General features: G+C 42.0%; 1 protein-coding gene across 1 annotated transcript; it reads right to left on the bottom strand.

The window, feature by feature from the left end:
* Positions 1-448: 448 nt before the first annotated feature.
* Positions 449-15,727, bottom strand: LOC120542952 (urotensin-2 receptor). Its single transcript, XM_039775722.1, has 2 exons — positions 14,162-15,727; positions 449-2,040 (listed from the first exon to the last, which is right to left on the bottom strand). The coding sequence occupies exon 1, from the start codon at positions 15,285-15,287 to the stop codon at positions 14,175-14,177; it is 1,113 nt and encodes a 370-aa protein (XP_039631656.1). The 5' UTR covers positions 15,288-15,727; the 3' UTR covers positions 449-2,040; positions 14,162-14,174.
* Between the last annotated feature and the right edge of the window lie 12,109 nt (positions 15,728-27,836).

Here is a 27,836-nt window from a genome sequence, read left to right on the forward strand (position 1 = left end):
ATGATTTTTACATTTATAAGACATTTATAAATCTTTCTGTTTTTGCTAGAGATTTAAATGCTTAACTCTATGTTGTCGATTTTATTATATTTTGCCCTTTTTCTGTGCAGTTTTTCCACTTCATTGTATCTTATTAATGACAATTAAAAATCAGCAAAGCAGACACGCTGGCAAGCAACACAGAATAATCAAAGGCTGCAACTACTTTAGCATCCGACGTACTAATTAATAAATAATGGATTAGTTAAAAAAATAGAGCACCTAGAAAAGTAGAATGAAAATCAAGATTAAAATATTATTAAAAAGAAAAAAATACATTATTCCCATATAACTATATTTTAATATATATTATTTTTTTTTACCAAACGTAGTTTAGTAATTTTTATATTGTTCCCAATACACAGAACTTAGGAAATAACACATCACTTATTTAGCACAATAGTCCAATTAAAAACAGAAGCTGATTGGAACAAAAACCTGCAGCCACAGGGGGTCCTCGAGTCCGAGGCTGGGAAACACTGCATTAGGGGCTTTATGTAGCGCCACTCGGCAAAGACGTTCAGTGTATAAAACGGACCTACAGTGGGACAGAACCTCGTTTCTTGAATTATATTGAATTTTGTAAATGAGCCAGTGCAGTATATTCAGTCTTTGTAAAAATTTCCTTAACAATATTTCCACCTCCATTAATTCATCTTTACAGCATATGCACCCCTTATTATGTAAATTGACTTTTCTCAAGAATATTATTTAGTTAAATGATTTGTAAAGAGAGCTGACTTATTGCACGACACAAAAGACGATATGTCAAAACGGAATACTGATTAGCGTACTCGGCCGAGTTTTTCCTTTGCTTGTCTGAGGCTGTATATTTATACATCGCTCTCACAGTGGACCAGTATTAAAAGCTGGTAACGCATCTTCTTGTGGGCGCTATAAAATGCTCCAGGTTGAATCTTCATCTGATATACACTAAATTAAGAAAACATTGACTTGCTTTTACCTTTTGCTAGAATGCTTTTTATGGTAGAAGGTAGATTTTTGCAACCACCCCACTCAATCACAGTTCAGAATTTTAAGTGCAAACGCCATATTCTGAGCGACTTCTTTATAGACACATTAGATTTATGGGCAGTCATCTACATTTTGCATCATATTTGTATAGGATAAAGGGGGCCCTACTCCAGCAACATTTGGCACATGTCAAGGACCATCACTGGACGGGTTGCTGCTCACAGCGGGCCAACTTCTATTTCTACGGGTCGCCACTCTGTGTCCTGTAACACCAAATGCAAATCAGTTGAGAGTGACTGGGACTCATATTCAGGCATAATACTTCACTAACTACTGCGCCAACATGCACCTCTGGTATTCTTTAAACATGAAACTCATCGACAAAATTTCAGTAGATTTTCTGCGTTATTTTTGTTATTAAAAACCGTCAACACGCTAACAGCAAATTGATTCCACGGAATCCTGCACACATTAAACTGCGCATCTAACGGGAAAGGGGCCGCTTCGCTGACTGGCTCATCGCTAAAACAGGAATGTGAAAAACATTTTTATTTATCGGCACCAAGAAAATTATACGCATATAACTAGACATGAATAAAAAAAACACCGCAAATCAAACACAAGCTGACAATTTCGTGACGTGTCTCGGAGCACGCTTAACCTCTAGATGGCGGACTCTACTCGGTTTTCCACACACGTCGGCTCGTCTCGTGTTTTCAATCCGCAGTTCAGTTTTTGAACGTTTTGAGACAAGGTTTGACTATTTACAAAAAAAAAAAAAAAAAAATGAATGAATGACGTGCAAAACTGCGTGGCTGATTCAAGTCCTGTAAACGTTTCCGAAATTCAATGCTGAACAGGGTCAAATGTTTGCACCCATTGCCATAATGGAAGTCCAAGCGTTATATGGGAAGCAGTTCCGTATTGTGAGTATGGAGAAGCTGAGGTCCACACACAATTCTTAACTCAGACTAGGTCTCCATAGAACAGGACTCCTCCATCCGTACATTTTCTTAACCATTTTATCTGAAAAAAAGGAAAAATAACATGTATTAACAGGCAGCGGGACCATCTGTATAAATGCACAGGGCAATAGAAATGATGTCATAAGACACATTCATGTAGTCCAGATGTTAGTGTGCAACATGGCTATCTACACTAACATCTGGATTGTGTTTTCCTCCATCCATTTCCTTTTTAATTTCATCCATTCATTTTCCAACCTGCTTATGCAGTTTAGGTTTTCAGAGTGCACAAGCCTATCCCAGCAACACTGGGCAGAAGGCAGGAACCAGCTGGGGATATAAATGCCTGCCCAAGTGGATACTTAGGAGTTGTAGCATACTTTGGGGTGATGGAGAATGAACAGCACGCATATGGCCGTGTCTTAGTAATAGGGTGACACTTCTTAATCATTTTATTTGTGAAGTGTCCATCATCATATGTTAGTTTACCACAGTGTTACCTGAATAAGCAAGGCTGGGCATTTCTCTCTCTATTATAAAAATAAAATCTTGGAAGGAGATGAGACATGATTTTCTCAGAGACACTTTAATGTCCCAGCGAGACAAGGCAGTGAGACAAAAGGACAGCTGGTGTACAGGCTTTTAAATGTTCGAAGCACCGAGCAACATGCAGATCTGCAGCTAATCTGACCGCACCAACCTCCTTAGTGTGCATTCAGCCCCCCTCTTCACAACGTGAGCGGCAGATACACAAAGTGGCTGGCACATAGTGCGCCATTTAGGGGGTGGGCAAGCAAAGCGATGATTACAGTATTACTATAATTATGAATTTTTAGCATAGGTGCCCCACCATATTTAGCCCAACCTTTACTGTGATGCCATCTTGTAACTCCCTGCACCTTTAAAGGGCCTTCTGTTATTAGCTCAACAGTTGGTGTTGGTAGAACCCACTTTATTTCAACCAGGGGTGCTACATTTGGGGGTTCATAAATCATTCTGCTGCAGTGCTCATCAGGGCCATTCTTAGCAGTTTGGGGGCCCTACGCAGTTCGGAAATGTGCAGGCCCCAGATGGGGGTTTGGGGGGCTCAGGAAGATGTTCTAATAAATCGTCCGGAAAAGAACGCTAAAATTTAGGGTGAGGAGGGTATTGTGAGGGACTGGCACAGACGGCTGCAGTGCCAGGGGCATGACAGGGACCCCAGGCCCACAGCCCGACAACAAAATAAAAAATTGTAGGGTGGGTCCGGAATGGGGGGCCCTCTGACGGTTGGGGCCCTACGCAGATGCATAGTTCACGTATGCCTAAGAACGTCTCTGTGCTCACTTCTGCCACAAACCTGACACTATGCTAACATTACTCAAAGTTATTGTCTGCTTTTTTTATTTTTATTTTTTTCATTTTTTCATTTTTATTACTATTTAATTTAATATTGTTTCTTTTTATCAGTATACTGCTGCTGGATTATGTGAATTTCCCCTTGGGATTAATAAAATATCTATCTATCTATCTATCTATCTATCTATCTATCTATCTATCTATCTATCTATCTATCTATCTATCTATCTATCTATCTATCTATCTAGTTTTATATAGCCCCATATCTATCTATCTATCTATCTATCTATCTATCTATCTATCTATCTATCTATCTATCTATCTATCTATCTATCTATCTATCTATGTCGAGTAGACTGTCTTGTTCAGCCAAAGCCTTTTTAGGATTGTGGTCCCCGGCTGGGGCTTGAGCCTGGCCGGGACGCCCAGGAGGACGAGAGGAGGGCTTGTGCCTCCTCCAGACCGCGAGGGGGCATCTGTCCTGGTTATGCTGGAGGCCTCGGGTAGAGGGCTTGGAAGCCCAGCCCTTTAAGGGCCCGTGGCCACCGCCAGGCGGCGCCCCAGTGCCTTATTATCCGGGAGCCCGCACTTCCGCCACACCAGGAAGTGCTGGGGGGAAGACAGGGGACACCCGGACGGCTTCTGGGTGCGCAGCCGGCACTTCCGCGACACGGGGGTGTGTCCGCGGGAGATTGCCGGGAAGCAGCTGGAGCCCATCTGGGTTCCTATAAAAGGGGCCGCCTCCCTCCAGTCAGCGGTGAATGTCAGGTGGAAGTGGACAGAGCTGGAGAGAGGACGGGAGGCGGTCAAGGAAAAGGCACAGAGACTGTAAGGCCTGGACTGTGGGGAATCGGTGCAAGAGGCACTGGGGTTTTGTGCACGTGACTGTTGCTTGTATATATTGTAAATAAACGGTGTGTTGGGTGAAACAAAGATGTCCGTCTGTCTGTGTTAGGGCCAGCGTTCAACGGATTTAATAGTTTGAAAACAAACATTTTACAACCAAGACTGAATGCTTCATTGAGCCACACCATACCTGACATGGCTATAGCAGCCTGCTGTTCCCACTTTCTCTTTTAGTGTTCATGGCTACAATGAGATACGGACTGATGAGACAAGTCCATTGGAGTTGTGTTTACCTGAGAAGCAGGCAGGTACTTCATCAGAGTGGCGTCTCTGTGTTCTTTAAAAAGTAGCTTGGGGAACGGAGTAGGGTGGTTTGAGATGAGCATCTTCATACTTTTCAGCTTTGTGCAATGGTTTGGAGTCCAGTCCAGCCCAAGCGCCAGAGTGTCCACCACAGATATTTGCGGACTGCAGTGGCTGCTGCTTTTCCTTCCTTCCACTTTCTTATGTAGCATCCGATTACTGTTGCCAATGCAGCAGACTTTATTTTAACTGACTTGCTTTTTAAGATTCAGATTCTTTCAATATATCTGTTTTCCCAGCCAGCAGCCAAATGATAATGTAATGCAAAGCAAGCCTATGGATGACCAGTGAACCTGATCCCATTTGCATCATACAGCATCTGCTTCAATAAAATGTTTGAAAATAAAAAGTGAAAGTCTGAGTAATATTGATTTGTTCTGCTCCACGAAACACATGTGCTCAGGAAAAAAAAAAAAAAGAAAATCAACCGTTCTGGAAATGTATGGTGTGGCACAATGAGGACACTAAGAAGCCATACAATTAAATATTGGGTTTCATTAACAGCAAGCGAAATGGCTTCTAATTAAGAAACTGGTCAGAGTGAAAAATGGAGGCCCTCCAGGAATGGAGTTTGAGACCTGTGAGGTGAGCTTTGATTTGTGTTGTTTGGGTGCCTGATTAGGAAGAAAGCAGCAAAGCAAGGCTCTAATTTGTAAAACTGCGTGGCAGTTCAGATCTGCTAAGAAGCGGTCTGTTTCATTAGCACCAGCAATTGGCTAATTGTCATGATAACGGCTGGGACAAAACCTGCTGGCACTGCGGCCCTCCTTCATGTAACGCAGCAGCCCTGAACGATTCTGACACGCAAATAGTAATCTGACAGAGAAGTGGACTCCGGAAGAGCACAGATAGAAATCCTGCCTGTGTTTTCCCTTTACAGGACTGACATTGCTTACTCCATATTTCAGGGGTGGCTGATCGTTAGTCAGCTTTGCAGAGAAAGGTCCTTCAAGTTGATCGTTTGGGTGGCAGTTTAATGTCCTTTTAGTGAAATGAGATGGTTGTGGTAATATGTGATATTGTGAGGGTTAAAGAGAACTGGCCTCTGTTCCAGATGTTTCCATATTTGTTTATCTGACAGACAGACTGACTCCCATGATTCTGAGGTAAAGGGGACATTTGAACCAGTGGCCTCATGCTTTGCAGTCCTGTGATGGAGTCACCAGGCTTTACACAACCCAAATCCTAGTCCCCGTTTATATTAGATGAGTGCATTTCTTGCACTCTCTCTTGGCTCAGATTGGATGTTCATGTAGACGTGTAAAGCCATATATCCGATTTTGTTTTGAGGTCACACACAGGCTGCTGCTTCTCGGCCTGAACCATCACATTGTGACTCAGTGCTTCCCAAGAGGTGCCGGAGTTACAGAGCACTCCACTGAGATACCCCATCATAGCTATGCCATCTGTGCCAGGAAATCTTGAAACTGTCCATCTTCTTGATTTTTCTAAAAATAATACTTGAATGACTGAGTGTGGCACAGAGGTTGCTTTCCCTTTCTCATTCATAGGAGCTTGTAATTTATGTGTGCAGTTTGAAGGTCTTCCCCATTTTGTTTTTGGATACTTTGCAGCCCCCTTCAAGTTAAGTTAACTGATGGCTCTAATGGCCCATGACTTTTCCAGTGATTTTGCCAGTCTCAGAGTTCATTTGCATAATCTTAGTGGTTCAGAAGCTGTCGTGTAGTCTGACAGCCCCAGTGACTCAGTCTTACCAGTCTGCGACTTGTTCTAAAAAAAATCAAACCAGTTTTACTTTTGTCTTAAATTGTTTGTGTGCTTGTGAGCTGACAACACATGAGCACCCAGCCAGAAGTACAGGGCACGTATCACGGCTACAAGGAATAAGACACGTGGGTGTTATGGACTTCAACAACAGAAGAGAGGCTCCAAAGTCTCAGGTTTTACATAGCTATGGTAGAATGGAGGTGGGGAGAGCAGAGACTGCGGCTGAACTTGCTGTGCCTGTAAACCCTTCACAAGGGCACCAGCTCTGCTAGGCGGCACGTTATGAAAGAGAAGTGTGAAACTGTGCATCTTCATCAACTTCTAGTCTTAGAAGATGTCAGACGACAAGATCACTAACTGCATTCGTCAAGTTTGACATCCTTTGTGACTAGAAGTCATGTAATGTGACATCACCTTTAGCTGCCCCAGGGTAAGTGAAGATAAGTAAAATGGCAGGCCACCCGGGTTTGGGTCCTGCCGTGTATCTACTGCCACCAGGTATCTCAGTAACTTTATGATAAAAAAGATCAAGTTGTAAAAACGGACTAGAGGACAGATGGAAATGTTATGTAGGTTTGTTGTCTCTATTGAGGTTATTATTTTATATATATATATATATATATATATATATATATATATAACTAAGTTTTGTATGTGCAGTACTCTGTTGTACCTACCTGAGGTGTGGTAATCTACTTCACCTCTAGGGGATGCAGGACCCCAGCTTAAAGAGCAGGGGTGTCAAACTCCAGGCCTGGAGGGCCGCAGTGACTGCAGGTTTTCATTCGAACCCTTTTCCTAATCAGTGAGCAGTTTTCACTGCTAATGCACTCTTTAATTTTAATAGCTCTGTTTTGGAAGATTCAGTCCTCTGAATTGATTTCTCTCTTCATTAAATGACAGCCAAACAGAAATGAGATGTGAAACGAGCCAACAGATGAGCAGCTAAACTGGGATTTCAAACTCAAACCAATCTCTTAATGAGAAGCTGATTCTTGCTGTTAATTAAACTCATTATTTAATTCCATGGCTTGTTGTTGCTCTCATTCTGCCACTGCAGACATTTCCAAAACTGTTGATTTTTCTGTTTTTTCTAAGAACACCAATGTCCAAATGTTCTGGTGACTTGAGAGATCAGCGTTACCAAGACCTTCACCTTTCTTTATTTTTAGATATTGTGTGATGGGCACAGGTGAGCTGGTCATGTGGCGGCTCGTTTTGCATCTCATTATTGTTTGGCTGCTAGCCTGAGTCAAGTTAATTAAAACTAAGGCAAAAGAAGTTAATTAGCAGCCAGAACTGGTCACTAATGAGGACGATGGTTAGAATGAAATCCTGCAGCCAGGACTGGAGTTCGACACCCGTGTTATAGAGCACTGAATTAGCCGTGTGAGTTAAAAACAGGAGACTCGCGGCCCATTCTGGAAACGGACTACCCGGGCGAGGGTGACACAGCTGAAGGTCACATTTTCAAATTCCTTTACTGTTATCACTATGTGACATTTAGCAAGCACACCAGCTGGAAAAATAAAACGACTATGTCATTAAGATCTAAGGTGCTAAATAAATGGCAGTTTCCTTATTTGACTCCTTCCAATGACCTGATATCCGAATAAACGTATGCATAAAATGAATGAATTGTTTGACCAACACTAAACCTTCTGGCCTTAAGGGAGGTGCAGTGACGTGTTCATGACGTTTCACTCTAAACTGCAGATGTGTCTTGAATGAGAGACATGACGGGACCCACTTCATCCGATTCCCTGTCCTTGGTGAGGCATGGAGCTGCTGATGCTGTGCCAGGGCTAACAGGCTGGACTTGGACTGGGAAGCTTACCAGTTTGATTCCACTGATCTGACTCAATGGGTGATCCTAATATATGTCTGTGGCTCACTTTTAAAGACGTGCAGTATTTAAAAAGGTCCACTGTTCCTGTAAAGTGCTTTGGGATGGTGTTTGCTGTAGAAAGGAGCTATATAAAATCAATACTGTAATTGTCTACAGCAGGGGTCGCCAAGTCTGGTCCTGGAGGGCCGCAGTGGCTGCAGGTTTTCATTTCAACCCTTTTTTTTTTTTTAATGAGCGCCCTGTTTGTGCTGCTAATTAACTTCTTGTGAATTCATTTTAATTATATTGCTTTTTTAAGATTTGTCCCTTGAATTTCTTCATCGTTCCTCTGAATTGCTTCATTTCTTTCCTTTAACGGCACCCAAACTGAAATGAAATGAAATGTGAAGTGAGGGAGCCAACAGAAGACCAACTACGTCAGGGCCTCAAACTCCAACCAATTTCACTCCAACCAGCTGCTTAATGAGGCGCCGAGTCTTGTTGTTAATTAAACCCGTTCTTTAATTTTGGGGCTTGTTGCTGCTCTCATTGTGCAATAGCAGACATTTCCCAAATTGCTGATTTTCACTTTTCTAAGAGCACCATTAAAATGTTTTTTGTGGACCTGAGCGGATCGACATTCCTGAGACCTTCATCTTTCTTTATTTTCAGATATTGTATGATGGACACCATTTGTTTTGGCTCATTTTGTATCTCATTATCGTCTGGCTGCTAATTAAGGAAAAAGAAACAATTAAGGGGTCTGAGTCTTCAAGAGCAAGTCAAATGAAATGAATTCAAAAGAAGTTACTTAGCAGCACATTAAGAAAAGGGTTAGAATGAAAACCTGCAGCCACGGTGGTCCTCCAGGACTGGAGTTGGCGACCCCCTGATCTACAGGCAGAGAGCAGAATCCAGCGTTGTTTGGCTTGCAGTTTGACTCCCTCCATTCCAAAAGGTCATTTTTTTGTACATGTGGTTTTTGTAAAGTGGTTTTAAAGCTCAGTTGGCTTAACTAATTAATAAAAGACTAGGCATGCCATCGCCACTCTAAAATATTGATAAGATGTCTTGTAAACAAAATGACATGCCGTTATCTTCAAGGTGTCTTCCTCTTTCTCCAGCACCTCACCCTCAGCCCTGATATTGAATTTAGGAGATCAGAATGTGCTTGTCACCACTGAGCCGAGGAGACCACAATCTGACGAATCACAAGAGCATTCAGACCTGCCGCGGAGTTCCCGAAAAAGCACTTACTTGAGTTTAGAGAAATGAACTGGCAAGCCATTATATCACAGGCACAGTGGCTCATAATATCTCTGTTAGTTTAGAGCAGGGCTGTCAATCAGCGGCGCCCCTCGACATGGACAGCTCTGAATTTGTCTCATGGCAGCCGCACCATCGATGATGTAATTAATGGGAAGAGGAATAACCTGACACGTCTAGAGTATTTGTTAGCATTAAAATGGTGGAATAAGCCCTGTCACCAAAAGAGTTTGTTTTAATTACCTCAGGTAAAGGACCATCATTAAATAGATCACCACTATGTCAATTAATAGATGCAGGCATGAAATGTGTTTCAGAAGAGTCCTGGAAAGACTGGAGTCCGACAGCCCTTCAACTCTAATTATAATTATAACTTATAACTCTTCAACTATAATTTAGAAAGCTGATTAGCGGCCAACAAGATACTGAAGAAGGTGCCTTTACTGTCACCTGTGACTGTGGCGGTGTGTGGACTGGCCCGATGCCATGTGGGGACCTCTATGTGCATCCTGATTTGTGTGAGTGTCCTTGATGGCATATCGATTGTTACCGCATGAGTAGGCTATTATAGGAATACTGTATATATACATATACTGTATCTATTTCAGGAAACGTTTACCACGAATAATCTGTTACAGAAATGTACTTATCTATCTATTTATTTCAGGAAACATTTAGCATGAAACAGTTTATCTATTTTAGGAAACATTTTAAATGATTTCTGAAATAGACTGAACCTGGCAGTCAGGTTGACCCCAAATGTGATGAATACAGTTTAGAAGTTGAAGTAATTCAAAGGTTTCCCAAATAACATAGCGTAGGTGAATGGGACCACAATAACGTTTGAGCCATAGAATTGGTCCTTTAGGAATGTAAATGCATAATATAGTCCAAGTCTGGGGTCAGTGGGGGGGGGCTGTTGGTATTGATACCAACGGAAGTAAAGGGGACAGGCCATTAAATAACCAGACACTCAAAACAGCGCCCCCTGTTTGCAATGGCTGCACCTTCTTGCTAAATTCTTTAGCCATCCTCTGCCTGATTTAAAGAGATAATTAAAATGCTGCAACGTTCCGTTCTGGAAAGAAAAGTGTTCCATTGTGTCTTCCTAGCCTGATGATTTCCGGCCTAATTTAGTTTTATAAAAGGATTTTTTTCCCTATAAAAGCCACACGTATTTAGTGATTTGTTTACTCTGAGTATGCACGCCAAAGTGATTAACAAAATTCTTTATTCTGTGACTTAAACATATTGCTGCCAGGACTTTCTAAATAGTGCTATTATCATAAAAACAAATATTTAGACCCTCTATCCATCAAGTAAAAGAAATGTGTGCAGATGTTACAACCCGGGTGACTTATGAAAATTCTGGTGTTAATTAAATATTTAATAGTTTGTAACAGTAATTGAGTTGCATTCAAGCAAGTTTACCAGTCAGGAGTTTTCATCACATGCTGTGCTGGGGGCACATTCACTGAGAACGTATGAATGACATGATGAAGGTGGTCAGCAGTGGTGTTGGGGTGGTGGTCTTGTGTCTTCCTAGGCTTTGGGCCCACCCAGCCCCACTTCATCCCATGCTAAGTTCTGACATACATGGATGACTCCGCGAAAATTTCACAAATCTTCCACTGTGCGATAACTCCAAAGGGTTACCCCCAACCGTACACACACCCACCCACCCACATACACCCCTGCTTTTCGACTGTGTGAAAACTCCATTGGGGAAGCAGCTTTTCTAGTTAACGTATACGTAGGAATAACGACATTATCGTGGTGGGCTAAGCCCCTGTATTATAATAACTGAGAGTCTGCCAGTCTCAGCCTGTTATCAGGACATGTTTTGTTGCAGTGTGGCATTGTAGTTAAGGCTTTGAACTTCAAACTCTGAAGCAGGGGTTCAAATTCAGTTACTGCCATTGTGTGACCCTGAGCAAGTCACTTCACATAACTGTACTCTAATTGGAAAAGCAAAAAAAAACAAAAAAAAAACAGTTGTTTGAAAGGAAATGTATATATTACAGTTATATCATTTTGTTAAGTGAGTTAGGGAGATGAATTTAAAAGTGCATTGTAATTATTTAGCATGAATCGGTTCATCATTTCCTATCGATGTACAAAAGAAATGCCTCCCAACTTAACCTGTAAAAAAAGCATTGCTCGCTTATTAACCGATAACAATATTTATGGTAAGTGACACATATTTATCACAAATTGATATTTTTTTACAGAAGACGGCAGAAGAGCTCGAACCCATTTCATTTATTTTGTAAAATATTACTGAATGGCACGCTAACCATATTGGTGATCGCTGCTTTCGCGGACCCCCTGGGTGCGAGTTCGAGGCGTAGTACTTCGGTTTGCCCCCAAATCAGTAAAAAGCGACATTTAGGATAATCGCAAACTGTGTTATCCATATGACGTCCTCAGATGGTTCGTGCCTTTCGTCCGATGCTGCCAGGGTAGGCGCCCGCTCCATTTCAAGGAGGTTGAAGGGACTGGAATTGCGCCAACCTGGAGTCACCAGGCTGTAATTGCACTTGTGACGGTCAATGTCGTAACCTCATCCCGCAGCACGTGTTCCTAAACAGTCCCCAGACTGATATTTTCTCGCTAATGCTGACTTCTTTGGTAAGTCGCTTTGGATAAAAACATCCGCTAAACAAATAAAGGCAAATGTAATTTGCGCAATTAACACGTAGGCCAAAGGATCGTGGGCGGAGGACTAGATGAGAAGAGCGACCCTTTCAGGCTTTACTCTTTAATGGGGCTGGTTATTAGAAGCATCTTCACGTACATCGCCCGACACGTCATTTGCACACGATTGTTTGTTTCGGTGCGTGTAGCTCGCTATGGATCGCCGCCCTGGACTGCACTTGTCCTCTTCGGGTCCGATTGTTCCGCCACCCTAACTAGTGCCCGTATGTAATGCCGTGTCGGACGTCGTCTGCGTGGGGTTTGCGCGGTATTTAGATGGGTTTTCCGACCACATCCCCCAAAGACGTGCGCCTTAGGTTAATTGGTGAATTTAAATTAGATCGGGGTGGTAGTGCCCTGCGGTGACCCGGGCAGATTTTGCCCATGTAATGAATTTAGCCGGGCTGAGTAATAACATACAGTATTCTAGAAGAACTTCTAAAGGTCCACAGACTATAACTTAGGCAGGAAAAGCGATTATTCTGGCGTCTCCACGAATTAAAAAATGAACTTTCTATGCTGTAATTGTATTCTCCTGCATGTCTGACTTTCACAATATCTGTTGAGTATGTGCTCTATAAGGTGCTTAATAATAAGGACGGTCAGATTGTATTCACTTGCAGATCAGAAGCTGATTAATAAGAATGCGGGTAACATACGCAATAAATGGCGTTGAGATACTGGAGACTGACATGAATAAACCACAGCCATCCGCCCACATATTTTTATCACCTACTTATGCAGGGCAGGGTCGCCAGCAAGCAGGAATCTGTCCCAGCGATAGGACACAAGGCAGGAACACACCTGGGCACACAGCACACTCGCTGGAGCCAATTTAATAATGCGTATTGTGTTCATCAAGAACTGATTCACGATTTAAATGAACTTAAGTTTTTTTTGTTTGACCCGGCGCTCCCTGACTAACTGCAGGAGAAATCGCCCACGTATTACAGACGTTCAACCCGATATTGTCTAGACGTCGAACTTTGTGGGGCTCCATATTCAGTCAGCATTTGTGGCCTTCTAGACATGAAAACCCCTCATTTTAAGGCCATTATTGTATTCTGTGCAGGAAAATGCACTCTTATGATAAAGAGTAAACAAATGGCTGACTTCAACAAAAATGATAAGAAGGACTCGAAGTTGTACAAATCACAAACGACCCCTGGGGTTCGCCCCTAATGGAATACGAAGGGTCAAAGTTACTAATCTTCACAAAACTTGGGGATCGGTAATATAGGAATATGTAGTGTCGTTTTATGCCATTGTGTGGCTGCTGATTACAAATATGATCATATTTTTGATAGTCTTTCTTTACTGGTGGTCCTAGCCCCCTAAGAAAAGGTTAAGTACGACCAGTTTCAAACAGAAGTATTTGGGGTATCGTTTTAAACCATTTGAAGGTGAATGATTCAGAATATGATGTTATTCTTGATCCTTCCGATCTATCAGAGGGTGAAACAATGACACATTTCTATTACAATCGAGAATATTTAGACTTTATAAACATTTGATTTGAATCACGTATTTTAATATTTCAAATATCTGACGCTCCTATTCTTGTTTATGATGTACTACCTCATGAAGTAAATCGTTTATAAACACGGCGTTAGACGTTTTCGTTTTTAAAATCGATATTAGAATGTCGTCCTGTTCTTTTCTGTCGCATTAAGCTCAGGTTTCCCGCAAACGTGATCTGAAGCTGTTTAGAAAATGGATGGAAGGTTCATTTTCCGTTTTCGCTTAACAATAAAGTAAACTTATTGATAATCTGATAGAGTCCTGTAACTCGCCAAGTCCTTTGTGACTGCGTTTCTCCAGTCCACCACCACCAAGCAAAGCCAAAAGTACAAGCAAATGACCCCGCGGCCCAGGCAGGACGTTGACAGCCGTGCGTGTCGCCTTTCGTTTGGAATAAATGCACGTCGTTTGCTTTTAAACGCTATGGCGTTATTTCTTTATGACGCTCGGGACCGTTTGTCTGTGATCGGAGCCTCACGAGATGCTGCTACCAGCCCTGTCACGCGCACACTGGCCTCCCCGCACAGTTACTGACACGAGCACACGCACACAGTCACGCACGCACGCGCTTGCTGGCGCACTTTATCTCACGTACCATCTCACGGTTTTCAGACGGGACATGGCTCTCCGGTGACCCCCTTGGGGTTCAGCACAGTCATAGTCTCTGTGTACTGTGGACCCCCAGAAGACACGGATCTTCGGGAGGAGTGTCTGTTGGACTTCCCTTTGAAGCCCCCGCTGCCACGGGGTCTGTTTTTTAGGTACTCCTTGTAATTCTTTGTAAGCAGGGTGTACAAGAAGGGGTTGATGCAGCTGTTGCTGTAAGCCAAGCACGTTACAACGAAATTAATGTAAAAAACGGTCTTTGGTGACAGGTTCCCTCTCCGGTAGTAGTAAATGTACAGCAGCTGCCACAACCAGAACGGTATGAAGCACGCACAGTAGACCAGGACGATGCTGAGGATCATGTAGAGGACCTTCTGCTTTGGACAGCGATTCACGTCCTGCGTGGTGAGCACCCTGGTCTGTGAAATCCAGTAAGTCCTGGCTAACCGCACGTATAGGTAACCGATGACGAAACCTGGCGCTAAAATGCAGGTGTTGAAAAGCACGGTGAGGTACACCTTGTACGCCTCCATCTGCCAGGTCGGGTGACACATGCGTTTCACTTCGCCGTTTTGGTGACTAGTTCTGAGATCGATCATAATCATGGTCGGCAAGGCAAGCAGAAAGGACAGCAGCCAGACCACGCAGGTGACGGTCTTCCTGTATTTCCTGGACCTCCCGAATGTGTCCAGAGGTTTCACCACTGCGAAGTATCTCTCGGTGCTCATGACTGTCAAAATGAAGATGCTGGCTTGCATGGTGAGCAGGTCCAAACTGAACAGAATCCTACAGCCAATGTCCCCGAAGTACCAGTCCTTTACAAAGTAGGTGCATACAACAAAGGGGATGGTGGAGAGATATAACAGGTCCGCAAGTGCTAAGTTCACAATATAAACGTACATTGAACCCGTCACCCTCATCGAGATGTTCATCACCACCAGCGTGTAGACGTTGCCGGTCACGCCGACAAGACACATTGCGATTAAGATAGTCCCTAGGAGAGAAGTGACAAGCATCTCATTGAAGGATCCGGAGAAGTCCACGGAGGTGTTCGTGGCGGTGGTGCGATTTGTTCTAATCAATGACGCCACATCTTCATTTTCCATCATCTCCATTCTCGCAAAGTTATTTGTGGCGGCAGTTGAACCTCATTTTAGGGTATGAGCCTTAGGACCACAACTTTTAAAAGCTGCACCCCCGAGCTTTTGTCCCGAGTGCTCAGCATCTTAGTTAATTCATTGAGCAAGGGCGAGAGATGTGCCAGAATACCATCAGAATAAGTTGAACTCTCGCACTCAGTTCAGACAGATCGGTAATCACCGTTTAGCGCAAATTAACGACACTCGTACCGGACACGGTGCACACAAATCCATTTTAAACGTTTCTATTTAGATAGGAAGTAATCCACTTACAAGGCGCGCTGTGCTGTTTCCTTCAATTCTTCAAAGTAATATCTCTCGGGAAAAACATTGTTGAATAAAACGGAAAACGAAGCAAATCGCCTGCCAGTGTTTCAGAGGGAGCAAACCCCTCATAGCACGCTTAAGACTTCCAATCCAAACTGACGGATGGAATGCTATTAGACCGGAGAGGGTGGGATTACTCTGCTCCCTAATAAATCATAGGAGGGGTTTATTCAGTGGGCTTTACAGAAAGCAGAGTCCGCTGACAGCCAGCAACAGAACAGCATGCAGCTGCCGACTCCCGTCACGTTTCTTCTGCAGACGCGGCTTGGGAGGGTAGCGGTGTGCCACGGAGATCACGTCGTGGAGGCTTTGGGGTAAAGTGCGTGTTTTGGGGTGCAGCAGATGAAGTTTTTTAGTGTTTAAATCCAATTGTCTCAGTTGTAGTCGTGAAAACAAGTTCTCAGTCAATTGACTGCAGCGCACATTGACAGTCAACCTGCACAGTGTCACAATCCATCACATTAACCGTATTCTTTCACAGTGAAAAACAAACGGTTAAAACGATCGTTTTTAAATAGATACCTGCACGAATATTTACTTTTAAGCAGCGCTTTAGCTATCAATATCAATTGTTTCAATGTCCAAGACCGTTTTATAAATAATTCATATATCGCCGTAAAGTCACACTGGCACTGAATTCTCAATTTGCATAAAGTTTTATATTTGCATAAGGACCGCCCCCTTTTCAGCAATACAGCAAATTATTCCTGATAACTCGTCACACTTGTGCGCTGTGAGTAACACAAACTTCAAGATGTTTAGCAAAGTCAGCTTCCAATGTGTGCGGAAAGTTCAGGTGGGCTGTTTTCATATGCTGGTGAACGTGTAGCACGTTCTTCTTCACCAAAACAAGCTTTACTTCTCCACCAGACAACATGAAATGCTTTACTTAAACTGTAGATTCACTTCAATGTGTGAAAATTGATTACCTTGTGCTAATAACTTTTATTATAACATTTTGTTGGTAGATTAATACAAGTATGTGAAATGTGTATTGTAGGTAGGTTGTGAATTAGAAATTGTAGCACCCGAACAATTAGCTTGAGTTCTTTTGAGCTGAGATAATTGTAATATGTGTATAGGCAATGAATGAAACAGCTCAGTTTGATGTTAATGAGGATAGAATTTGAATTGTTTAGTGCGTTAATTTTACTGACACAAACCATTCACTGACCTGTTCTTCAGACAGTTTTTTGATGGTTGTTTAACTATAAAGCTGCAGCTGATCATTGAATATCTGATAAACAGTTTGTTACATTTTCTCAGTGAGACATTATAAAGGCGTACTGTCATAGGTATGAAAGAGTTTCTTGCAGGGTTGTGGAGTCGGTAGATAAATCCTTTGACTAGGACTCCGGCTCCTTAGTTTCTGGTACTCCTGACTCCGACTACCCGACTCCGACTCCTCTGTATTTAATATGCTGATGTATTTTTCATGTTGATTAAAGGAAGGCAACATACACGTCATTTAACCACAGAACTACTGGCTAGGGAGCTGACTCTCTACCGTATTGGCCAGTTTAAACAAAAGACAAGAACCCCTGAACACACATCAGGCCACAGCACAAACCTCCACCTATGTCATTACACTTGTTTACACTCATTTGAACTTGTTAAACACATTATATCTGAAATAAAATGAAAACCCTTTTTGTAATGTACCATAATACACATTACCATACGTGAATGTCAGGTTGTATAATAGCTCAGCTGAACTTCACACTAGTGGTAACACAACTACGCACAGGGCTTTATTCTTACATCAAATAAGTACTTAATAATGGCTATTGTTTGTGAAATGGGACTTTTGAACTTGTTGTTTTTTTTTTTTCATTGCAATTTAAATTTATTAGGAGTCGGTACATTTTTGCTGACTCTGACCCCGACTCCAGGTACCCAAAATTGTCTCTGACTCCTCGACTCCAACTCAACCTCCACAGCCCTGGTTTCTTGAGACACTTCTGTTTCAAAGCAGAAACTGCTATTCACTTTATTTACGTTGGTTTCCTTTGTAAGTCCCTTTCGATAAAAGTGTCTGCTAAAGCCGATGTCGTATTACACAACCTCTAGTTAGAGGGGATGTCAGCCTTGATGACTGCAGCTGCTGATCAAGTCGCCTGAGTAGGTCAGTTTACACAACTAGGAATTGCTGGACATGTCAATTACACGACTGTGTGACGAATTTCCAGTAATGTGTCACACTTCCAAAGAATTGTAAGATTGCAGCTTTTTCTGACAGTTAAAAACATTCTGCCTGATGAAGCCAGTGCTGTACAAAGGGTTTACAAGCATGACGAGTTCAGATTCAATCTCAGCCCTTTATTTTCTTTTTCCCATTCTGTCTTGGTACGTAAAACATGAGACATCAGAGCCTCTCTTCCCTTTTTAAGGCTCAAAACACTTGTATCTCTTATTCATCATTACTGCATTATACTGTATGTACTGTACTTTGGGGTGAATGCTCATTGGCTGACAGAGCACAGAACTCACCTCTGCAAATCAAGACAAATTCAGACCTGCCTGAAGACCCGACTTGATTAGTGCTGACTATGCTAAGTTACCCTGCCTTCAGAACTTATTCTCATCCCTTCACTTTTTTCACTTTTTAATGTGTTGCAGCTTAGTGCTAAAATCATTTTGTTGAATTTTTTTCCCCACATCAAATGACACTGAATAGAATGACAAAGCAAAATGGGAGTTTAGAAATTTTTGTACATTTATTCAAAATTAAAAACAATGTACCCTCACATTAACACGCAGCTTTCAGAGCCTTTACTCGGTAACTGTTGAAGTCTGGCAGCCTGGAGTCTCCTTGGGTCTGATGCAACAAGCTTCTTACACCTGCATTTAGGAATTTTCTGCATTGTTTCTCTGAGACTCCTCTCAAGCTCTGACAGGTTGGATGGACATTGGACAGCAAGTTTCAGGGCTTCCCAGAGATGTTCGACTCTGGCTGGGCTACACAGCAGCATTCACAGAGTTGTCCCTAAGCGACTCCTGTGTTGTCTTTGCTTGGTGCTTGGGGTCTTTGTCCTGTCAGAAGATGATCCTTCGACTCAGTCTGAGCTTGAGAGCGTTCTGAAACAGTTTTTTTTATTTAAGATGTCTCTGTTTGGCTCCGTCCAGCATTTCTGCAACCCTGACTAGTCACTCAGTTCATGACCGTGAGAAACAACCCCACAACGTGATGCTGCTACCATCAGGCTTCACAGCTGGGATGTTACTGTGCAGGCGATGAGTGCTGCCACGTTTCCTTCAGACATGACGCAAAACTTGATTTCATTACACCAGAGGACCTCGTTTTTCACAGTCTGAGAGTCCTTTCGGTCCTTTTTTTGCAAATTCCAAGTGGACTTCCTGGTGTCTTAAACTGGGGAGAGGCTTCTGTCTGGCCAGTCTATCATAAATCCCAGATCAGTGGAGTCCTACTGAAGTTTCTGCCTTCTCCACACAGGTTCTGCGGAGCTCAGCCAGAGTGACCATCGGGTTCTTGGTGGCCTCTCTTACCAAGACCCTCCTCCTACAATTGCTCAGTTTGGCTGGTTTGCCAGCACTAGGAAGAGTCATGGGTGTTCCAGATGGATTCCATTTAAGATTTATGGAGCTCACGGGAACATGTCTGGTAAGTTTGAAGGCTTTTTAAATCGCTTATGGATTTGGGGTTTCATTGTAAGAAGCAAAGAACAGGCAAAGTGTTTTTAAAATTTATAAAAAAAAAAAACACTTCACTTTAGAAAAGAATTTTATATGACAAATTAATATATACCATGAGGAGAGGAGGTTGGGAGCAAATAAACCACCTGGACTGAGCCGTGCAACGGGTGGCACCTCAGCACCACACTGAAGAGTGTGACGTTTTACAATGGCTGGAGTGCCAATCCTGCCACCAACCCCAAGGTTTTCCCTGCAAGTTGGAGGACCTGCTGGATGCAGATTAACGTCATAATCCCGGGATGGAGCCATTGCAAGTTAAGGGCCTCGCTCAATGGCCCAACATCTCGTGTTTTACAGGATTCGAACTGGCAACCTTCCGATTCAGAGCCACAACTCCACCTAATATACGCCATGATTGTGAAGAATTAACTTTGGCTTGAAAAACACCAAACTTCTCCTTTAACTTTTCTCTATTATAAACATTTGAAGGGTGACAGAAATCTGAGTACATGAACCCAATTGTAAAGGTCCCGTATGGGAATGCACCAATTGTGGAGATGTCTTGTATAACTGTGTCGACGAAATTTATGAGAACACTTAAAGAGTACTTTCATTTCAACAGACCCCTTCAGTTATTCAATCTTCACCTTACAGGAAACCTTTAATATTAGGCCAAGAGCAATTTAGCTGTGGAAACCGTAGTTCCAGGCACTCGGAAGATCTGTGCAACAAAAAGGGCAAGAAAGATGTAAGAAAAGACAGATGGCCATAAAGCTGTCAGCGTTAACGGATGTGCTTACATGTCTTTGAATGATGGATAAGTGGCTCGGCCTCGCAAAGGCCCGAGTGATGTTTTATTTTTATATAAGCTCCGTCCTACACAGTGCAGTGTCCCAAAGTGGCTTTACATTTATTTGACAATCTAGCACCAATGTTAAACACTTCATAACAAGGTAGGATTTATTTTTATAATATAAATGCTATTATTTTTCAACAGGGGTAGACTAAGCACCTCTGAAAGTTTATTAGTGCTGTAATATTCAGAAGGATGAGGATAAGTGCCAGCCCTCCTTGCTAATATTCCTAGGGCCATGTAAAATGAGCGTGTAACTAAAACATTCAAATATTTTCACTCCTGGAACATTTTAAGCATGCGGCAGTGCGGTGAAATCCTATTATTGTTGTAAAATAATACAGTCTATTCAAGCATACTATAAGCTTTATTCTCAAAGCAAGCTGTTCCTGTGTCTCTACAATGTCTTTGCTTTGCATCTTGTTGCAGCAGTCACACAGAGAATGTCGCTATTCAAATTCCCTCTTTTATTATTATCATTATTATTTTTCCCTCTCTGCTTTGCCATTTTGCAAAGATTGTTCTGTGTTGCTTATTTGCTTTGTGACTGAATTCACAATGAAAGGAAGTTTAAAAGGCTAAATTACTGATAAGAGCAAATAAGTCAAAGAACACCTGCATCTTGGAGCGTTTCTTACAAAACCGTTTTTGAAATGACCTAAATCGCTTTTTAAAAGCCGTTAGCACTGCAGCTTCGGTGCCTCAAGGACCCGGGTTCAATTCCAAACCTGCTCACTGTCCGCACACTGCCTATAAAACTATTCACCCCCTTGGAAGTTTTAAGATTTTATTGTCATAGCAAATTGAATCACAGTGGGTTTAATTTAGCTTTGTGACACTGCTCAAGAGAAAACGCGTCTCTGCATAGTGGCCCAGATTAATTACAAACATAAAACACAAACGAATTGATGGTATAAATATCCACCCTCTTTTGGCAGCCATGACAGCCTTGAGCCTGTTTGCCAGGGTCTCTCTCTGTCGGCTTTGCACATCTCCACGCTGCCATTCTTCCATGTTCCTCTTCATAAACTGCTCAGCTCTGTCAGGTTGCATGGGGATTGTGAGTGAACAGCCTTTGTCAAGTCCAGCCACAAATACTGTTTATAGGCACTGTATATAATCTGCATGTTTCCCCCATGTCTTCATTCTCTGCCTGATTGTGTTGCTACACATTTCTGGTTAACTGGCCTGAAGTGTGTGTGTGTGTGGGCCTGCAGTAGACGGACATCCTGTCCATTGGTTGGTGTGTGTCACTCGCACGTGATACGGCTCAGTTTGGCTACTTGAACATGAAATGTAACTTTTACAACCTCAGATTGGCTCGCGTGAGTCCGAGGAGGTGAGGTTACGTTATGTTAGGAATTGAATATACCAGCGACAATGTCAACTGTTAAGCTTTGTAGTGCCTTTATGGGTTCATCAAAGTTCTGGTATTGTATTTGCGAGACATTTGCACGTTCTTTCTTTATTGACGTTATACTATTACCAGTAATGGCGGACTGCAGGATAACATGCAGTGAATACACTTGACTAATAGTTTTCATCTTCTTTCTCTGTATGTTTAGCATTCGTTTGCTCAGAGGTTGATGTGCTTCCTGCTTCTCTTTTCTCCACCCTAGCAGCCCACTTCTTCTCTTCTTCGGTCGGCATCTTTTCACATTAAAACAGATTAAGTCAGTGTTTGTGTTGCAATTACTTAGTATGTTTTCCTTAATTTTTCACTTAATCTGGCACTTAAATCTGCCTCAAGAATGATTTCAGATATGATGAGGTAGGGCATGAGAACACATGCACCGCACGGCCACCCTGCTGTGCGCAGCCGAGAGTTGATTCTACAATAAAATAAAATAGAATTAAAAAAAGTCATAAAAATCATCACCCCGAAAGCGGACAGTAGAGGTCACATAGTATATGTGTATTAAATTTCAGGCCAATAAGTCAAACGGTTTGTGAGCTACCGGTGATTGAAAATCCTGGACAGAGAAACAGACAGCGACGGTAGTGTAACACTTTACATTAAGTGTCCATAATTACACTGTAACTACTATGTAATTACCTGTATAAGTACAGTGTAACTACGAGTTATTACTCCGTACTTACTGTGTAATACAAAGTAACACTATAGTTAATGACTCAGTTGTAATTGTTATTCCACAGTTTTTATTATTACAATGTAACAGTTTATAGCTGATTCAAAAACAAGCGTACTTACATAGTTACGATGTATCTGTACTTTCAAAATGCAATAAAAACATCAGGGTATGTAAGTACAACTATCTAACAGATACTCCATGGTCTGGGCAATTGTAATGGAGAATTGCAGTGATAACTGTGTAGGTTTTCGATGATATTTCAAGATCTTTTTTAAATGGTGAAAACACCTTTGCAAAATGGTTAACGGTTTTGGCTCACAGATCCATTATCCTGAGATGGAATTCTGTCTGGAGATATGTGTGTAAAATTTGTATGTTCTACCCATGTCTCCCTACGTCGTCTTCGTGGGTTTTACTGCCACATCCCTGGGACATGTAGGTTGGGTTCTTTTTAAAAAAGATCTTGAAATATCATCAAAAACCTACGCAATTATCACTGCAATTCTCCATTACAATTGCCCAGACCATGGAGTATCTGTTAGATAGTTGTACTTACATACCCTGATGTTTTTATTACATTTTGAAAGTACAGATACATCGTAACTATGTAAGTACACTTGTTGTTGGATGAGCTCATTAACTACTGTATAGCGTTACTTTGTATTACACACTAAGCACAGAGTAATAACTTGTAGTTACACTGTACTTTTACAGGTAATTACATAGTAGTTACAGTGTAATTATGGACACTTGATGTAAAGTGTTGCCTTCATTTCTATTTAACTGATAGCTGTGACTTTTTATAACCTAGGAATAGCTCGCCTGTGGTGATCACTCTTTATAACCTTGTCCTGTAGTATTTGCTCCCAAACAGGCCCCAGAGTGATGTGTACTTGATTATGTTGACCTCTTTTGTAAATCTTTTTGGGTAAAAACACCTGCTAAGCAAATAAATGTGAATATTAATGGCAGACTGACAATCTGATTTAGATTAACTAGGCAGCTCTGTTCGTTTTAACTGCATTGAGCACGCACACACATGCATAACAAAATCTGGCACATTGTGAAAACCAAACAAATGCTGATGAATAATTTCATTTAAAAAGCTTTGCACTTGAATGAACAAACAATTTTTAGAAAAATTATAATTCTGAAAACCTCAGACTCTCATTTCATCATATTAAGGAAGACGAAAATGAGAAGAAAATAACTTTGTACAATATTGTTAATGAACAATTGCATTCCTAAGTAAACTCCTGAAACGGATGCTAACGTTTATTTAAAAGCAGTGAGGCGTGCGACATTTCAGCGGGATCACTCTGTTCAACAACGTGTGGAACAAGGCAGTCCTCCAAAGCCGCGTGCACAGAGTCTGACTTCACTGCGCGCCTCTCAATGGCTAACCCTAACCCAGCGTTTCACAACCTTTACGGATTTGCGACCCGAATTTTCATAACAGTTTTAATCGCGCCAGCCCAACATTTTTTTGAAAGGAGCCCACTAATACCAATTTGTTCTTTATTAATTAATGATATATCATAGATGCATATTTTATTATACCTACTTAACTTTTATCGACATTTATCTAACTCTGTATTTATTGTTCTAGTATCAGAATGTAGTTTAAGTTCATTTGTGTTGGTTTCAATAGATGTATTTTTCATATTTTCGATTCTTGTTTTCTTTTTCACATCTTCGCGCCCCCCTAGGGGGGCCCACCCCACAGATTGAGAACCACTGCCCTAACCCTAATTCTCACCTTCTTTCTCCTTTTTAGTCCATGTGATGCTCCCTTGGGCAGATGTTAAAATCTGTAAGTTCAGTTCCTAATAAATATTTTTACTGGTGAAATTAAGTAAGGCTCTATATATTTTAAAATGGCTTCAGTGTTTCTGGTAAAACGTATTTGAGGAGGTGGTTTCTTTAAGCTGCTGCCAGCAAGTAAGTACTGGGCAGTGGGTTAAGAAAAATGAAGGCTTTTAGGACACTCCACTCAGCGGTCACTTAACTAGGTATACCTGTCTGGTGCCTTCAGATCGGCACAATGCTTCAACGCTGGTGATCAGGGATTTTGGTCCATGCTGACTTATCAGCATCATGTAGATCCATGGCCACACTTTCATGCTGCCAACCTCCCGTCTTCCTCATCTCAGATGTGCTCTATGGCATTGAGCTGTGGAGTCTGTTCAGGCCGTCGGGGGTTTTCTGAAATTACTGCCATGTTTGAGGAAGTATTTTGAGATGATGAGTGCTGTGAGATATGGCACAAAATCCATATCAACAATTTTAGACGGAGGAATAAAGGGATGTGTATGGGCAAGCAGCCATACTTGTGTACTCTGTGGAGTTCAAATGATGCTCAGGAGGCACTGGACACACACCAGACCTCTCCTGCCAGTCTGTGCTATTCACTCGAGGTAGGACGGATCCATGGATTCACGCGCCTCACGTCACATTCTGACATATCATAGTACAAACTAACTTTCAGTTGACCGGTTTTAATAATAAAATAGGGCACGGATTTGTCCTGATTTCTGATAAAAAGTACATTCTAACGTCTTTTGGATTTTGTTTATTTCATTTTTCTAAAACATTGAGGCAAGCTCTACTGACATCCAAGTTTGTAGAATTTATTAGCACCTGACTGATACATTTTTCCGGCTGCTTATGATGGCATTGGCATTTTAAAAACACAGCACTTGTTGTAGTAACTTGGCCCTTTGTGTGCTTTTTAAAGCACTTTCTACTGATGTTCGCTATGTGAATAAACTGATATTTTTTTATATGCATATTTTGGAATTTGTAATTTCACAGATGAATGGACTGACACTGGCCTGCTTTACAGTTATTGAATAACTTGAACAAGACCACAAGCGGTGTAGTGGCTAAGCCACTGGACCCCTGATCCCCAACGTTCAGTCCTCACCTCTAACCCACTGTATGTGCCTTGTCAAGTTAAGCTGGTAGCACATTACATGACTTCTAGTGCGAGGGGATGTCAAATTTGATGACGGCACTTTGCTGACTCGAGGAGTCACATTACACGATTAGACGTCTCAGGGCATGACAAATGAAGCACATTATTTGGCTTTGTGTTAGAGGGGATGTCAAACTTGATGAGGATGTCCAATTACAAGACTAATGGCATTGCAGGGCATGACATATCTGATGACTTTCCAGCACAGATTCCTATTTCCAGAGTATCCCAAGCGCTCCCCTTTTTCTAACAGTGAATAACATTTTGCCTGACAAAGCCAGTGTCTGTGTGAAGTGTTCTCAACTCTCACACGCACAGAGTCTGTCCCAGCGACTAAAGACAGAACCAAAACTGTTAAGAGTTTGTCGCCGAGAATTGCAGACTGCAAATCCTGAGTGCATAAGGATCTCAGACTATACAACTAGGGGGCCTGGGAACGCAGCACAAAGGCCTGTAATTCACTAAGATTATCTAAATGAAGTCTGAATTGTGTAATGTGACGTGGCCTTTGTTTAAACTTGCTGTGATCCTGTGGTAAAAATTCTATACATATAAACAGTTGTATTATACGTCTGTATTTGTAAACTGCCTGGTGCCTAACTATGAAAGACAGCCTATCATGTCTACACAAAATCTATGAACACTTTGAAATATAAAGAACATGTTTAGTTATTATAATACTGCCAGATATGCTCACTACAAATGAATATTTCGAGCATGAAAAACACAGAAATTGAATATGTTTCCATTGTTATAAATAATATAGCAAAGAATACCAAAAGCACAACAACAAAAACAAAAACATTTTACTTTAATCAGGCCGGGAGTATATTGGCTTGCTAGGTTTTTAATTATATAAACTAATTATACCGCTTTAGTTTTTCTTGTGTCAATAATTCTTAATATTTTATCCAAACATGTCTGTCTCTCTCAAATTTGCTTGCAGCTTTCTTGTATTTGTTTGAATTTTTCCAAACGGATTTCATTCACATGATTTCATCAGTAGCACTACAGCGTGTGTGTATCGCACCAATCAAAGTTCTAATGTATAGGCCACTGCTGTCAGCCATTAAATCAATGATAATGCACCTCTTTAGTCTTCCTGCACTGTCATTGATTACCTCCAACAAAAACATACAAATATTTTAAAACTTAACACAACACGTCACATTCTCACGACTGCCTAATCCACTTGATGGCCATGAGCCTATCCCAGCAGCACTGGGTGCCAAGGCAGGAATGATCCCATTGCAGGACAGACTCCCTCACACAGGGTCTGCAGAATCAGCGGTTAAGTGAGCAGTAGATGTGTAGGGAATGTGCAGACTAATGGGACTCAAACCTCAGAATAAAACGACCCTTCTGGAAAAGCAAGTGGACTGCAGTGACCAGGGCTTGGCAAATCAAACACACATGTAGTAGCCATTTCTCACCTGTGTACTTTAATTTTAGAGTGCAAGAAATGATCAAACCTGCAAATACATCTCAACAAGCAAGTGAGAAGAAAACCCATTGTCAACATTACAGATGACTACTTCAAAACTGAATCCATCCATCCATTCACCTTCCTAACTTGCTTATCCAATGCAATCTTCATAGAAACGTGGCTTCCACGTTACTGGAGGACTCTTTATAAAAATATCATAGAATCAAATCAGTGGGCCGTGAAATACAAACAAGAACTTGGCATATAAATACAATTCAGGTTGGCACTGATAAATATATAGTCAGTTAGTCAGTCATTGTTCAGCCCGCTATATCCTAACACAGGGTCACCGGGGTCTGCTGGAGGGCGCAAGGCAGGAGCAAATCCTGGGCAGGGCACCAGCCCACCGCAGGGCACACACACACACACACGCGCACACAAGGGACAATTTCGGATCGCCAATGCACCTAACCTGCATGTCTTTGGACTGTGGGAGGAAACCCATGCAGACACGGGGAGAACATGCAAACTCCACGCAGGGAGGACCCGTGAAGCAAACCCAGGTCTCCTTACTGCGAGGCAGCAGCACTACCCACTGCACCACCGTGCTGCCCTCATCCATCCATTTATTTTCCAACCGGCTATATCCTAACTACAGGATCACGGGGGTCTTCTGGAGCCAATCCCATCCAACACAGGGTACAAGGCAGGAACAAATCCTGGGCAGGGCACCAGCCCACCACAGGGCACACACACTCTAGGGACAATTTCGGATCGCCAATGCACCTAACCTGCATGTCTTTGGACTGTGGGAGGAAACCCATGCAGACACGGGGAGAACATGCAAACTCCACGCAGGGAGGACCCGTGAAGCAAACCCAGGTCTCCTTACTGCAAGGCAGCAGCGCTACCCATTGCGCCACCATGCTGCCCTCAGCTAAATTTATAGTGAAACAATTAAAATTAAACATGAAGGTTAACAGAATAAATGGAAAATTGATTGTCCTTTAAAATGAGTTAAAACGTTACACAGGTGCACGTTGAATACATAAACATTTCAAAGCCTTGGACCGACAGCACTAAATATTTGGCACCGCACAGCAGTTAAATGTAGCTTTACAGAGAGAGACTTGGATTTGAATACTCGCTGTTAAGTCTGGGCACGTAAGGTGGGCATGGGCTTCTGTCCTCTTTG

The sequence above is a fragment of the Polypterus senegalus genome, chromosome 13 (assembly GCF_016835505.1).
Source record: "Polypterus senegalus isolate Bchr_013 chromosome 13, ASM1683550v1, whole genome shotgun sequence".
Lineage (NCBI taxonomy): Eukaryota > Metazoa > Chordata > Cladistia > Polypteriformes > Polypteridae > Polypterus > Polypterus senegalus.

Excerpts from the sequence above, each read along its gene's own strand:
- LOC120542952 (XM_039775722.1), bottom strand. The coding sequence starts at position 15,287 with ATGGAGATGATGGAAAATGAAGATGTGGCGTCATTGATTAGAACAAAT.